Source organism: Melopsittacus undulatus, chromosome 4, assembly GCF_012275295.1.
Source record: "Melopsittacus undulatus isolate bMelUnd1 chromosome 4, bMelUnd1.mat.Z, whole genome shotgun sequence".
Taxonomy (NCBI): Eukaryota; Metazoa; Chordata; class Aves; order Psittaciformes; family Psittaculidae; genus Melopsittacus; species Melopsittacus undulatus.
In genome coordinates, this window is record NC_047530.1 from 97,686,807 (window position 1) to 97,701,390 (window position 14,584).

Consider the following 14,584-nt stretch of genomic DNA (forward strand, 5'->3'; position numbering starts at 1 on the left):
GGCCACCATCCGAATGGCATCCTCTAATTTTCATTTGTCCTGCTTCAAATTTGTTGCTTCTCCTTATGAAAAAGCCATAGAAAAAGGTAAAAAGCTAAACTGCAGCAGGTGGAGGGCCACAGAAACTGGCTGTAGCCTAAGTAGGCTGGATATTCACTTGCTTTTAGAGGACTGCGTAGGAGTGGAGGAAGGAAAAGGAAATCAAAGCTTGCCTAAAACCAAAGCTTCTGTTCCAGAGATGCCTCTTACATTTTCCATGCATATTATCAAGTCCCAGATGAACATTATAGCCTACATTCAACTGCTTTATGTGACTAAAGGCCTGTTATTGGAGATAAATGCAAGTGAGCAGGAGCCTTCTATTTGATAAGTAATCTTGCCCTCTTGCTTGCTTCTGGTTCTAAATTGTGATGTTACGTGCAGCGGCTACGTGTAATGGCTCTGCTGACAAAGAAAATTGCGACCTCTGAGAATGAATGATCTGCAGACAAGAGTGATACAGTTTTTTTGAGAAGCTTCCCTGCTTTCAAAACAGTTTGTTCCTAAATAGTTTGAAAACTGAAAGGCTGCTCTGTGGGAAGGCTCTGATTTTGCTCAAAGTTTGCATGGATTATTGGTGCATTTGGCAATGTCTGCAGAGTGGAGACAATTTTGCACATCCATGCCCAATAGGACACAAGCCCCATGTCTCTCTGGATATGGCAAGGCCAGATGCAGAAGGCGTATTTGCTGATTCTCTGGTGCTTAAGAACAAAGAGCTCTCAGCCCAAACGTGCAATGTAGCCTATTCTGTTTTCTGTATTTTGATTTTGTTCCAAGAATAAATAAACAAAACTAGTGATGACAGACTTGATTCAGACGTTGCTGAAGTGTCTCCTTCTCAGTCTTCCAGGAAGTGAAGCATTTTTTCCCCTTGTAATTTCAATCTTCAGAATACTTTGGAACAGCTCCTTTCGCAGTCCACTGCCCTTAGTATGACACCTGTCTGTAGGAACCTGCCACTGTCCCATAGATAGCATGGGGCAGAAAGGGTGTATGTGCTCTTCTGAAAGACAGACAACAGAAATCAAGAGATTGCTCTGCAGTTGCTTTTGTTTGAGAGGTGGAAGAGGTGTGAATGTAGAAAAATACCTCCTCTACATGATTAGCACAAAGTGCTTGGATAGCTTCAGACTTACCCTGCTGCTTTATATATCAGCATGCAGTGAATGGAAGAGGTGGCAGACTTTCTGCTTCTAGGAAGATGTGTGTTATTTGATGTGACCAGCTCAGATGTGTGTGAAATACTAGCAGCCTTGTGGTCTCTGCTGAGCATCAGTAAATAATGTGCAGGAAATAATGTGCAGGATCAAGACTGACTGACTGCATCAGGAGCCTCATATCTAAGGCTCTGTTAGAAATGCTCAGCATAGCTCACAAATGCCTGATAGCATCATTTCTTAAAAAGTACAGGGCTTGTGAAGAGGGGTCAGGGAGTCTTAAGTATTTCCTATCTGAACTCAGTAGACTCTTGGCCATCTCCTCTTTCAGAGATTCCATGCTTCCTTTACTTCAGCTCTTGGTTAGAAAAATGCCAGCAATGTGATCTGCTTTGTATGTTGTTGGAGAAACCTCACTTGTTAGCTGTGCCACTGTATTAAGCCCTGCCTTTGCATGTGAGCAGCAGCTCCAACTTCCCAGTTTTCATGAGTGGGCATTTGCTTTTGTTGATAAGTTTACATATGCAATCTTCTATTTCCTTTTTGTGTGTTATTTGTGAAGTTGTTTTGTTGTCTTCTGCTTGCTCCTGTACCCCCTTGTCCTGGTTTAAGCACGGATAGAGTTAATTTTTCTCCTAGTAGCTTCTTAGTTTTCTTCATAACCTGCTGTCTGTTTGCAGCTTGATGCCCTGGATAGAGCTGGATGGCGAGTACCTCTACCTGTCTCAAGCAGAGAACATTCAGGCCTACGGGCTCTGTCCCGATGGTGCAGGTTTGCAGCGTCACCCTCAGGCTATCTTCTCTGGCCACCAGGAGGACGTATGTCGCTTTGTTCTTGTCAACTCTCACATCGTCAGTGGAGGGGGGTAAGTTGGGTGAATGAAGAAGCCCAAGGAGTGTGGCAGCGAAGTTGGAAAGGCTTTGTGTAACTCCAGAGCAGAGAGGTCAATCTTGCTGCACAGTGTCCTCATACTTGTCTGTGTTCAACTGCTTCTGATTCCTCTCATGATTTGGTTCTGTCCCCAAAAAGTTTCTACTACAGCAGTAGAGCAGCAGAGTCTTGTGCTGTTGACCTTATCAAGTGTCCTTTTCTCTTTTGAACTTGTGTATGTATCCACAGGATTGTTGAATCAGGATTGACTGATCAGACAATCCCAACTGATGTGGAGTTTTAATTTCTGTCCCTGTTACAGTCAGGGTAGCCCAGCAGTGTTTTGTTATTCGTAATTGCCGGTTAACTGGGACCACAGTGGTGCATGAAGCATTCTAGACACAAGTGTATATTTATTAGGAGTACTGGTTTAATCGTGGAGAGGGGGAAAACTGCCAAGCATTCCAGCACACACACACTTCTCCAATTAATTTTGCATTTGACTAGCCTTTTTCAGGTACAGCAAGTAACAGAACTGTTATTTACGAAGTTTTAGCTATTAATATACATGGCACTTAAGCACAGAATTGGGAGATGCAGGCATGACTGCCTGCCCTGGATATCTTGAGACTCTCCCCTGGGAACTGTAGCCCAAAATTCAGGTGAAAACAAACACATGCATTTAAAATTCCAGTAACTGTATTGATTGTGGGGAAAAAAAAGGAGTCTAAATACCTTTCTAGTTAATTCAAAGCACAGTACCTTGCACGGCTGCTCTGAAATGAATGAAAAGCTGAGGCTTGGACATGGGTGAGAATGACCTCTCACTTTTTCCTTTACTATAGTCATTGAGCATCCAGCCAGGATTCTGGCAACCTCAAAGCAGTAGGAGGAGGAATGGCTGCTCTGCTAGTTTCTGCAGCTTAACACCAAGTGGAGGGTGGAAGGAGAGCCAGGAAAATTTTCATGTGCAGCAGATCAGCCTTTGACTGGCCAGATGTGGGATTCTAAGAGAACAGGTGATGTGTGAGGAGTGGAGGGTTAATAATACTGCATGAATTTCAGCTCCCATGAGAAATCAGTCCTAGTCTTTTTGTGGTACTCCTAAGCACTAATTGAAGGTGCATGTTCAAGGGAGATGCAGCTGATACAGACTCCCTGCCTGGGGATTTGTTTTTCAGAGATGGAAATATTGTCCTTCACAAGATCCATGGCTCCTACAGCATCAAGTTTTCTGCACATGAACAGGAGGTGAACTGTGTGGACTTCCAAGGTGGCCTCATTGTCAGCGGCTCCCGGGACAGAACAGCGAAGGTGAGCAGTGACATTCCAGCAGCTGCAGGTGCTGCTGCAGGGGTGACTTCAGAGGTCTTGTGCCATGAATGTTTAAGTGTCAGCAGAGCTGTTGTGAGCCCTGTCTTGTGTGTCTGCAGGAGGAGTGCAGGGCATCTTGCTGTAGGCTCTGATCTCTGAAAAGATGCTTACTGTGCCAAGCTTTTAAGAAAGAGATTTGTCACTTCATGACATCAGCTGCTGGTTTAAACTAGGAGGTGCAGAAGGCAGCAGCTGATGTTTTGCTTCTTTTGCTGTACATCTGTCTAACACTGCAGTGGAGATGTATGCAGTTAGTCTGAAATTTGCTGTATTTATCTCGAGCACATCCTTGCTTTGTGATGCAGATCTGCCTCACATGTTCTCTATTGTATATTCAGTCTCTTTAAGGGATAGCATGATGTCTTTTACAAATCTGTGGGGTTGTGGTTTATTTGTTTGTGGTGGTGTGGTGGGTTTTATTATTATTAGTACTTTGGGGTTTTTTATTGTTTGAGTTTGGGTTTTTATCATTCTTGGTTTGCAAACCAGGAGTGAAGTTAGACTATGACTACTGTTAGCTCCCATTTTTCGCTTACAGCTGGCATCACTAATCCTATCACACAATTTTTGACTATTTTTGAGGCAGGACCTTGTTGGCTTTTGTCCTTCTGGATCTGGTTGGGAGTGCTCTATTCCTACATTGACCTGGGGAGTTTTTCTCCTGAGCTGTAACCAGCTCTGTTTTACTAGGTTAGGAAACTGCATGTAGGTGTCTTGCCCTTGTGCTGCTTGCATGATGTAACATCTTCACAACCACTTTTTTCGTTGTTGGAAGTGGTTGCTGTATGTTGAAAGCTTTGGCTGTTGCTCAGGCTAGGCTGATAGATACTCTTGGCCCCTCGTACATACTGTAGAGTATTAATGGAGGAAAGAGGAAAAACTGTTATTCTTCTTTTGCAAAAGGGGAAGGTGAGGCAAAGAAAGACTTAAATGTCTCTTTCAAAGATTTGTAAGTGTGGTAGTGAGCAACTCTCTGATGGGCTGCTGAGCAGCATGACCCTATCCTTGTTTTTCCCTCTGTATGGGTGTACTCCTGGGTAAAATCACTCCCAAGTGGAACAGTGTTCAGATGGAAAGGGAACTGCTGGGGATGCTGCTTGTCTTTTGGGAGCAAGGCCTTGATGCTGCTTTGTCTCACACTTAAGCAAGGCTGCTTCTCTATGTTCTGTGGAGTCTCTTTGCTGGGAGAGTGCCTTCTTGCTGCTTCCCTGGCAGCCAGAGGACAGACCTCCCCGACCTTGAGAACAAATTCCTGAAGGCCAGAGGGGAATTTAATGCTGTTTTTCTTGGAGCTAGTGTGAGATCTTGCCCACCCAGTGCTCTCCATAGCATAGGCTCTAGGGATGTTCACTTCTTATTTTTTATCATCTCTTTTGTAGGCTGCCTTGTTTGCGTGAATGAGACTCTTGGAGGGTGGAAGGGAATCCCTACCAGCCTTTTAAAGGGGCTCTAAGTGTCTAAGCTATTGAGGGCTCTGCTGAGTGTTGATTAGGACTAAGCCCTGAAGAGCTGCTAATGTACATTCCTGTGTGATAGGCACCAGATAGTGTGCTCTGAGCAATATTTTTAACCTGTAGGAGATAGGGATGCCTTAAAAGAGTTAAGCTTTTCTGCTGCTTTTGCTGACACTAGGTGCTAAATTCCCCGCTGACAAGAATAGCCTGCAATCCTGGGCATTATCAACAAACAAACAAATAGGGCACTCCCAGCTTTGAAGTCTTGAAGTAAAACACTGGGGGTGGGTTACAGAGAACTGGGGGTCTCCAGCCCTGTGGGCCAAGAAAGAAGGCAAGGTGGAGAAAATGAGGGCCACAGGCAGAGGTCCCAGCAAGAATCTGGGGCTGTTTGTTAGGACCTAGAAACAAAGGGGTGTGTGGTGAACTGTTGGAAGGGGATGTGCGTGTATGCACTTATGGGGGAGGGAAGACACTCTCACATTTGTCAGTGGCAAGGGGAGTCTATTTGAAAATAGCCTGAGGTACACATAAGAAACTTGGTTGAAAGAGAGTGGGTTTATAGAAAAGCTATTTTACATGGTAGTGAACGATTAATTTTATAGATAATATGAATGGAGATTTTTCAGGGCTGGTACAAAATCTTCCCACACTGTTCAATTGAACAGCAGCGATTTAAACTAATCCCACTTCTTGTTTATTTAACTACAGAAGATAAGTTGCTGTGGTGAGTGCTGCCTTAGAGAGCATGTGATGATAGGGGTGCTTGCTCTGTTACCAGTGGGCTGGAAGGTCATACTCATAAGCTGAATCTTTGTGTGATTTTTAAGTGCTTTTTTTCTGCAAGTAATTGAAGGCTCTGCTCCTCAGAAATAAGTCATGGGAACTAGGGAGAGCATCTCAGGGAAGGTGAAAGTAGCAGTTTTGGCAGCTCTTCCAGCACAACATTAAGTGTGCATCCTACCATCTGCACCTTCTGGGTGATGTGGCATAACATTCATCTCTTTCTTTAGGTTTGGTCCCTGTCCGCGGGCAGAGTTGGGCAGTGTCTACATACAGTGCAGACAGAGGATCGAGTCTGGTCAATTGCTATCAGCCCATTGTTAAGGTAACTGAGATCTCTTTATTCCCAATTTCCAACAGAGAGAAGTAAAGGATTTGGATAGGCTGTGTCCACACATCTCTCCAAGGCACCAGTGTGGTGCTTCCAGGGGCTTGATTTGGGTGGAGGCTGATCAGGTGCTTGTGCCTGCAGTGGGAGCTCAGTGGTCTTTGTTCCTCATAACAGCAGAGTGATCCCCTCATTAAGAGGTTGTCAGAATGGCCCTAAGTTCCTGTTACTGTCTTAGGTGATAGGTGTTTGTTCTTACTTGCAGAGCAACCTCTCTGACTTGCTAATTAGAAGGAATGAATCAGATCCTCTTGAGGTTTTCTGTGCTGAAAAGATGCCAACTACTGTTTCTGTTCTCTGACAGAAGAGATGCCAACCACAAAGGTCCCCACTTGGGAGCTGTGTACAGTGGTTAGGGCTTGGTTTTCTTCGAGCACGTGGAACTGGGAAAGATTAAGGTGGAGTTCAGGGATGAAGTGTTCCAGCCTCTCTTGCCTGTAGCCCTGTGCTTCTAGTATGGGCGTAATGCTACAACTACAACTTCAGCATGGGAGGCTCTCTGCTGGTTTCTGCTCCATTAGACTGTGTCTGTACACCCAAGCTAAACTTTAGAGGCTTGTGCTCTTATAATGCAGCTCCTCTGGCTTCTGGCATCTTTCTTGGATATTCTGCTTTGATTTGTTCACAAATTTGTACCTACACTAGTGTCTTCTACAGTTTTTCTCAAAGTGCTCCCATTCCTGAAGTGAAAATCTAAGAAACTTAAACTCTCACTGTTAAAATCCTACACTGACCAGCAACAATCACTCTCTTCAGTTCATGGTCAAGCTGGTCTTCTACATGAAACAGATTCTCCCTCATCCTTCCTCAAGGAAGAGGTGAAGAAGAGCTGCTGTTTCTAGCCATGTGCTGTCTGCAGCTGGTGAATTTTAGGCTTGTGCAAAACCAAAGTACTTCCCACAACTCCTGTCCTCATTAGACTTCCAGGCTTGTTTTGCAGTCAACAGAAACTTAGTGGTACAGAGGTAATGGCATTATCAGGGAAATGACCCTTGAGACCTGCTATGATTTTGCCATTCCCTTGTCCCATTGCTGTGATTGAGATAGTGTCTTTGAAGAAGTGCCATGTGCATTAATGCTGCTGCAAGTTGTTAGAAGCCCTTTGCTGTCTTCCGTGCTGCAAGGGCCCCTTTTCTAGCAGACAGGGTCTGGCTCTAGCACTGTGACTGGTTAAAGCCCAGTGGCATGCTGCTTACTGTTCCTAAGTGATGACCTACTGAGGTGGCCTCTTGTCAGGACAGTGTTCCTCTCCCTGGTGTGCACGCTTGTGCACACTCTCTGTCACAATATTTACCCACAGTCTCCCCACCCCCCTTTTCGTCCTTGCAGAGTGATAAATGGGAGGTGGTGGAACAGCTACCCCATGGACAACTGGGCTTAGATTGTGCACTCCTGTTTTCTTATGAGACTGTGGACTGTACCAGCCTCCCCTGTTAGCCCTCCCTACTGTCCCCCCCATCCCTCTGTGTTTTTGGTTGGGGGGGACAGGGTGGGTGGAGAATTAGAGCCAATTAGCCACGTCATTAATTCTTCAATTTGACGGCTGATATAGCAGGGCCTGAAACACGCTGCTGACCTCGTATAATGGGAGCCGTGCTCCTTCACGTATGGATGCTGGGAGAAGTTAATTAAAATTCCACAGAGAGAAGGTGTCGGCTAACCTATAAACCTGTCGCTGCTCAGAACAAATCGCAGCCATCCCAGAAGAGAGAGAGGATCAGAGCAGGAGGGCATGTGGTGGGGGAGGGCCAGGGCAAGGGGCAGGGGAGATGAATTTTTCACTAATAGGTTTTATTGCTTGCTGTCTAATGAGGGTGAGTATCAAAAAGATAATATCTGGTTTCTAGCAAAGTCTGCTTTGGGGAGCTCTGTGGTTTCTGTTTTACTTGCAAGAGCCCATATATCACCCATATGCTTTCCCTATGCACTTGTGTGTGAAGCTTTTCCTCCCTTGCAGTCCCCATCCTTCTTGCCTGAGCTTGGATGCATTTGTTCCTCAGTGAGGCTGAACATGGCCTATAACCTCCACTTCCTCCTAAACATCTGATGTGTCCTCCCAGTTCTCCCTTCTCACTTGTGCTGGTATAAAGTGAGAGCTCCTCCATATGAACAGATAGTTCCAATGATATCAAACTGCTATAGAATCAGGCTCCAACCACTTAAGTGTTGTGGCCCAGTGTTGCTGAGAACCCATCACTGTGGACACTTATCACTCAAGAATAGCCCAAAGCAGTTGTGTGCGGTAGGGCAGGAGCGGGGAGGGCTCCTTTAGCTCTAGCTATTCAAAAGTGCTTTGGAGAGGCTGTGGCTTCCTGACCTGGAGGTTTGCCACTAAGACTTTCTAGAGTAGTCAGGGCTGTAGACCAAAACTTGCTTTTCAGTTATATCTTCCTCCACGTGAAGCTTTCTTAGAAAATATCCCATGTGTACCTGACTGCTGGGTTTTCTGCTGCAGTCCTGCTCTGCTGGTTGCTGTTCTAATGGAAGGTGTCTGCACACCTAAGCTAAACTTCAGAGACTTGTGGTCTTAAAATGCAGCTCCTCTGTCTTTTGGCATCTTTCTTGGATATTCTGCTTTGATTTGTCCACAGTTTCCCTGTGTTAACTACAGAGATACTCTTACAGATATGCTGAGCTAAAGAGGAGGCTGCTTTGTTCTTGATGTAGTGATTGGCGGGCTGGATGCTTGGAAGGTCTGCAAGCTGAATGATGCCCATAGGGGAGATTAAGTAGGGTAAAAGGCAGTAAAAGGGTAGTACTGGATCTCCTCTTTTTACTGTGCAGGGGAGAACTGCACTTGGCCTTTTGTATAACCTTTTCAGCCATGGAAGTGTCTTGACATTCATGTGTGTTACTGGAGTGTCATTGCTTTGGGGATCCCTATCAGCACCCCACAGCGTAGTGGGGATAGGGTGGGCATTGTGCTTCTTCCAGGTTTTCAAGAGGTCTTCTGCATAGCTGTGCTGGTTGATGTACTTGGGCCAGCAGGTCCAACATTGCATCAGGGACTAGAGAAGAGTCTGATATCATATAGGATACTTAAAATAAGGGTGCCTCAACTTGTTCTGGTTTAATTGGTCTCCATACCTGTCCTCCTCCATGGCTGTGCTTACAGAAAGGCTGTATACCCTAAACCATGTTCTTAGCTGCTTGTAGTCCCCTTCCCCCTGAGTTATTTGCATTCTGAGCCCTGCGTCATGCAGATGTTAAACTTTCATTTACTGGTGCTTACTGCAGTGACTTATGTGTGCTTGGGGACCAGGACAAGCCTGAGTGCAGTGGACCTATTCAAATGTGCAAAGTGAGGTAAACCCAGAGGTTTCTTTTGGAGTAGTGGCACCTTCATGCTTTGTGATTCCTTGAGGTGGCGGTAGCCAGGGAAGAGAAGTTACCACTGTACGTTGTTTAATTTGAGAGATAGGTTTATGGAGAGAATGGGATCCAATTGGCTGGCATTTATGGTTGCAGAACTGTAAGGCTTGTGATATGTGTTGTGCTACTGAAATGTTCCTTTATTTAGGGGAAAAATAGTTGCAAGTTGTTGGTTTGGTTTTTTTTTCTGTAATGATAGAGAAACTTTTAAACTGGACAGGGAAGGAAAAAGTGGACCTTGATGTTAAATTAATTTGTAATCTTGGATTCAGAAATTATTTGGTGTTGGATTAAAATAAGTATTCAAGCCTAAGATGGCTTTTCCTCCTGGCTCTGGCCACAGACCCTTACTATTTAGATTTAAAAATACTTATCATAAGAGCTGGTCTTCCCATGTTGTACTCAAAGTGTATCAGATTTTAAACCAATAAAAGAGATGACAGAGGCACAAAAATAGTTTTCAATGTGCAAGTATAGATAAAGAGCTATGAAACCTTTGGTGCAGTGTGGGGCAACATCAGGCAACCATGATGTGCCCAGTTGTGGCAGAGAGATGCTTTGGGTGTGTAAGCCCAAAAGATGGTCTCTCCTTTTCCAAATGCATCATTGGTTTACTGCAGTGACCTCTTGTGAATGTTGCTTTGGTGAAGTGCAGGTTTACTACAGAGAGGAGGAAAGCTTGTACCAAAGACAATAGTTATCTGCATTGAATGTTTAATGTAAAGGAAAATGAGGAGGTCTGTGAGCAGTTGAATTTAAAAAGCCAGGCTTGCTCTCTCTCTTCTGCTTATGCAGCATTGTAGTTGAGACCTGACTCCCATTTTAACATGCTAATTTGTATCTCTGTTAACATAATTGCTTCTCCCATGGAATATTATGGGGAAGTAATATCCGGGGAGACCTCTGCCCCTGTGGACAACCTCAGACAAATTGTAAAACATACCCAAAACTTGCTGGAGAAAGGAAGGAAGAGAAGGGCTACTGACAGGCACCTTGACTGAATGGGCTTCTCTTCCACTGGGGACAATCAAAATTATTAATTCTGAGGGCTTCTTTTTTATGGTTATCTGGAAACTTTTTGTGGAAGTGAGACAACCTGATCTTGCAGGTTGCATTAGAGCAAAACAACCCACTTGAGTCAGAGAAACTGCAGTAGTTTTAACTATAATTGAAGCCCTAATGTGTAGCAGTTAAAATGTTTGGTAATGTTCCCCCCCTATTTCCTGCTCCACTTATATCAAGATGAGCTGTTGGCTGTAGTGATGCTCTGTTGTGACCTATCTTTGCGCAGTTAACCTCTCTGAGTCTGCTAGGAGTTAGGACAAGTAACTGGAATTTATTCTGGTTTGTGCATTGCCAGCAAAATATCAGGCAGCAATAGCTCTGCTGTCCTTGGGGATCTCTGTAGAGCCTGGTCGGTTTGAATAATTGAGAGGGGACTCTGACCTGCAGCTGTTTCTTAAGCAGGGGCAGGAAGAACCTGCTCAACTGTGAGATCCCAGGGTGGACTTGCAAAGTTAGTGGTGGCATTAACTACCATGTCTTGCTGACCTCGGGGAGTGAGCTGGATGCGGGTTTCTAGGAATATGCAATAGTCATAACTGACTTGGTGCTCTTTCACCCCAAAGCTGAAGAGCAGGAAATGAGTATCAGTTTCTCCCCTCTGGAGCTAAAATGACACCTGTGTCTTAGCCATGTGCCCTGACTGTTCCCTTGATGTTGGGAGGAAGAAGACTTTGTTTTACATTTTTTAGTTGTGTGATGATGACTCTGGTCTTCTTCACATGGGTGAACACATGAACGCACGTGTCTCTTCCCACTCATCTAGAAACGAATGCATGTGTAAACACTTCTGTAGGCTGAGAAACTGCAGCTTACCTTTTTGCACTTGAGTTTCTTTCCTTCGCCCTCTGAAGTCCACATGACTGATGACTTGCTCCCCTTTTGTCGCTTTTGGCCAAAACGTTAATGTATATATTCACTGTGACTGAATTGGCTCACTGGTGTTTGTGGGCAGGTGAGCAGGTTTCAGGAGGCAGTAGCTAACTGTGTTAGAACCCAGACATCTGTTTCCAATCCTGTCGAGCTGTGTTGCATATTGAATCTTTTTTTCTTTGTCCCTGTGCAGTTTTTTCTCATCTTTCCCTTGCTTGAGGGGAGAGGCTGTCTTTGCAAGCTTGGAGGAAGCATCTTGTGCTGCTTGATTTGCACAGGAGAATCCATGTCTGTTTAATCAATGTGACAGAAAAAACTGAGTTGAGGGTGCTGGCTACCTTATGGTTTGAGGTTTCTGTTTCCAGTTTGCGATCATTTTCTCTTTGCTTCTTTGCAGGGGGAGAAGGGAACTTCACCAGACCTTGGCTGCTGTTTACCTTTGCTCAGTTGTGCAGCATGCCTTTGTTTTTCCACCTTTGATCACTGTCCTGCCAACAGATAATTTAGCAATTGCATCCCAGGGTGGAAGTGTGGAGTTAATGTTAAAATTAGGTTTTTTTTTCCCTTTCCTAACTTCTCTGGCTGATGGAGCAGAGAAGGAGAGAGGGGAGGTGAAGGGGGCTATAAATTCTGGACCTGGTGATTCTGCTCCTTGTAGAGAAACCAAAGCCTCTGATGTCTCTTCAGCACTTTCATTAACATTTAAATTAAGGGTTTGTTTTTCAGGCGGCTTCAGTCACAGCCCTTTCATAGCCTGACACATGGAGGCTGTTCTCTCTCTCTTTTTCTCTCTTTTTCCAGCTTGCAAATCAGTGTACAATAGTAATCACTGCCATAATTTTTTTCTGATCTCTCAGGAGGGCAGCGACCTGACAAGCTGTACCAAAGGTTCAAAGAGAATCGGGAACGGAGTGCAAAGGTAGATGAGCAGGAGGATGCCAGGTTACACTCCTACAATTAGAGTCGTGTCTGCTCCCTGCCCTGCCTTTCAAAGGGCTGCTTTTGGGGGCGGGGAGGGACAGAGAGGGATGGACCTCTCTTGCACCGTGAGAGCCCCAGGTGCAGATGCCTCTAACCAGCCTCAGCTTCTACTGTTACTCCTCCCATATGAGGCCGGAGGTGTCAGAGGATGCAAGCTCGTGCCCTCAGGTAGGAAGTGGAGCTGTGGTGTCCTAAGATAGCAGCCTAGCCCTCTAAAGAAGTGTTGATTCACTCTAGGACAGCAGGAGGTTGGTCCTCAGCCTGCCATTGACATTTGAAAGGAGGTCGATAGTGGAGAATGTTGCCCTGAAGTAAGAAACTCACCTCTGTCTTCTGTGCTGCAGCGCTGAAGTAATGTTTGTTCTGAGCACTGCAGCTTACTGTACACGTTAGAGAAGATAGCTTGTTGAAATGTCCATTTGAATCTTGGCTCACAGCAGCCTAAACCAGCCCATGCCTTGCTGTTGCTAAGTAATTTCAGGTATAAGAGCTAGTTGGTTTAACATCAAGAATAAAAAAAACCTGTCTTCCGCCTGCTTCAACAATTGTATAAGAGCCATGGAGCAAGGGGACAGTATAAGGAATGGCAGTGACTTGCAGTGGAGAAGTGGTATAGTAGGATTTATGTAAAAACATGAGTCTTTGTCCCAAAGCTCTTTCGGAATCTTCAGCTTCTCATGTCTCACCCAGTTGGTTATGGCTGGTAGGCTCTTATCTTCTGCAGTCTCTCTGAGGGGAGCTGGGGGACTCAGTAGCACTGAACTGGTGTCTTTCATGATCTGAAGGTGGATTAAAAGGCAGAGGAAATGAGCCAACACATGAGCAAAGTATTAAGCATAATGAAACCTGGATCTTGGTGGTTGTGATTTTCACGCTGTTCAGTGCAACCCCTTGCTGTTCAAGCAACCCCTGATGGGAGATCTTCAGTCTACCAACACCCCAAATTTGCTTGCTTTTCACTAAGAACTTGATCCCCATGGGCTCTGAAGGATGCCAACAGGATGAGGGCAGCAAGATGGCAATGAAATCAGGAAGGGTATTCCCTGCATGGTGTGTGAAGAGGTGTGACAGAAGTTTCTGTTCTTCAAGACTGGTCCTAGGTGGCCATGATTCACAACATGCGGCTCTTAAAATCATGCACTTGCAGAAGCTTCCTGCATATACTTAAAATGTTTCTCTTCTGGGGTTTGAATTGTTGTGCTTTTTTTGTGTGAACTACCACAGACTACTCTGTCACTATTGTCAGGTTGAAATATTGTGTGTAACTGTTCTGTTACTGAGTGTATGGTGATGACTCAGTGAGTGATACAGAACAGCTCTCCAGGGGCAGGTGATCTTGTCCGTATTTCAGTTACTCTGGAGCTGTGTGGTGGGATTTGCTTCTCTGATGCCATTTTGCTTCCCTGATCCCATCTTGACCCATGCTCTGTTTCGTACCACCCATCTGATTGCTCTATCACTGCAGGTAGGTTCTAACTCCTCTCACTGATAAATTTCTGCATAAACCCAAGAACTGCACATCAATGTTATACTGGTGTCTTCATCCTGTATAATGCAAGGGGGATTCAGAATGACTGCTCTGCATTGCTAAAATCGATACACTTTCCAGGTGTTTCAGCTCTTGGAGGCTTATAGGTTCACATTCACTGGGTTTTTCTTCTTCAGGGCCCAGTGTAGGATAGTGCTGAATATTTTGTGAAGCCCACAGCCTGAGCAAACCAAAGCTATTGGAAATAGGAAGGAGGATGCTTAGTACTAGACACACAGTGTTCTTGGTTGTGACTTCTGAGCCACCTCCAGCATTGCTCAATCTGTAACTTTTCAACAAGGAAAGCTTTTAACTTTAGCCCTCCTGAGGCCGGATGCCAGCATGGAGCCCACCTTGGCTGCCCCAGTGGTGCTTCGGGCAAGCGTGCTGCCGTACTAACTGGGATAATTCCTACTAAATTCTCTTTGGAAGCTCCACTGTACTTATGGGTGGGGAGGGCAGGGGGATGCCTGCCCTCCCACCTTCCCCTGTGTTGTCTCAAAAGGCCCTGGTGCATCTTTGATTAGGTGTAGGTCAAAAGAATTTCCACATCGTGACCTTAATAACTGGGGTTGATTGGCAGGCGGTCTGCAGAGAGGGAGCAGCCTGTCCCTTTCATCTCCCTTGGTGCCGTGCTGGGACAATGGGCCAGCATATTTTCCTTGTTGTTCCTCATTTGAAAAGGGTCTGGTATCTCTA

General features: G+C 45.2%; 1 protein-coding gene across 1 annotated transcript in view; it reads left to right on the forward strand.

The window, feature by feature from the left end:
- Positions 1-14,584, forward strand: part of FBXW4 (F-box and WD repeat domain containing 4) — a 62,572-nt gene that overhangs the window by 14,002 nt on the left and 33,986 nt on the right. The window contains exons 3-5 of the mRNA XM_005154566.4: positions 1,880-2,065; positions 3,252-3,384; positions 5,912-6,006. Coding sequence (XP_005154623.2) covers positions 1,880-2,065; positions 3,252-3,384; positions 5,912-6,006 — 414 coding nt within the window. The remainder of the gene's footprint in view (positions 1-1,879; positions 2,066-3,251; positions 3,385-5,911; positions 6,007-14,584) is intronic.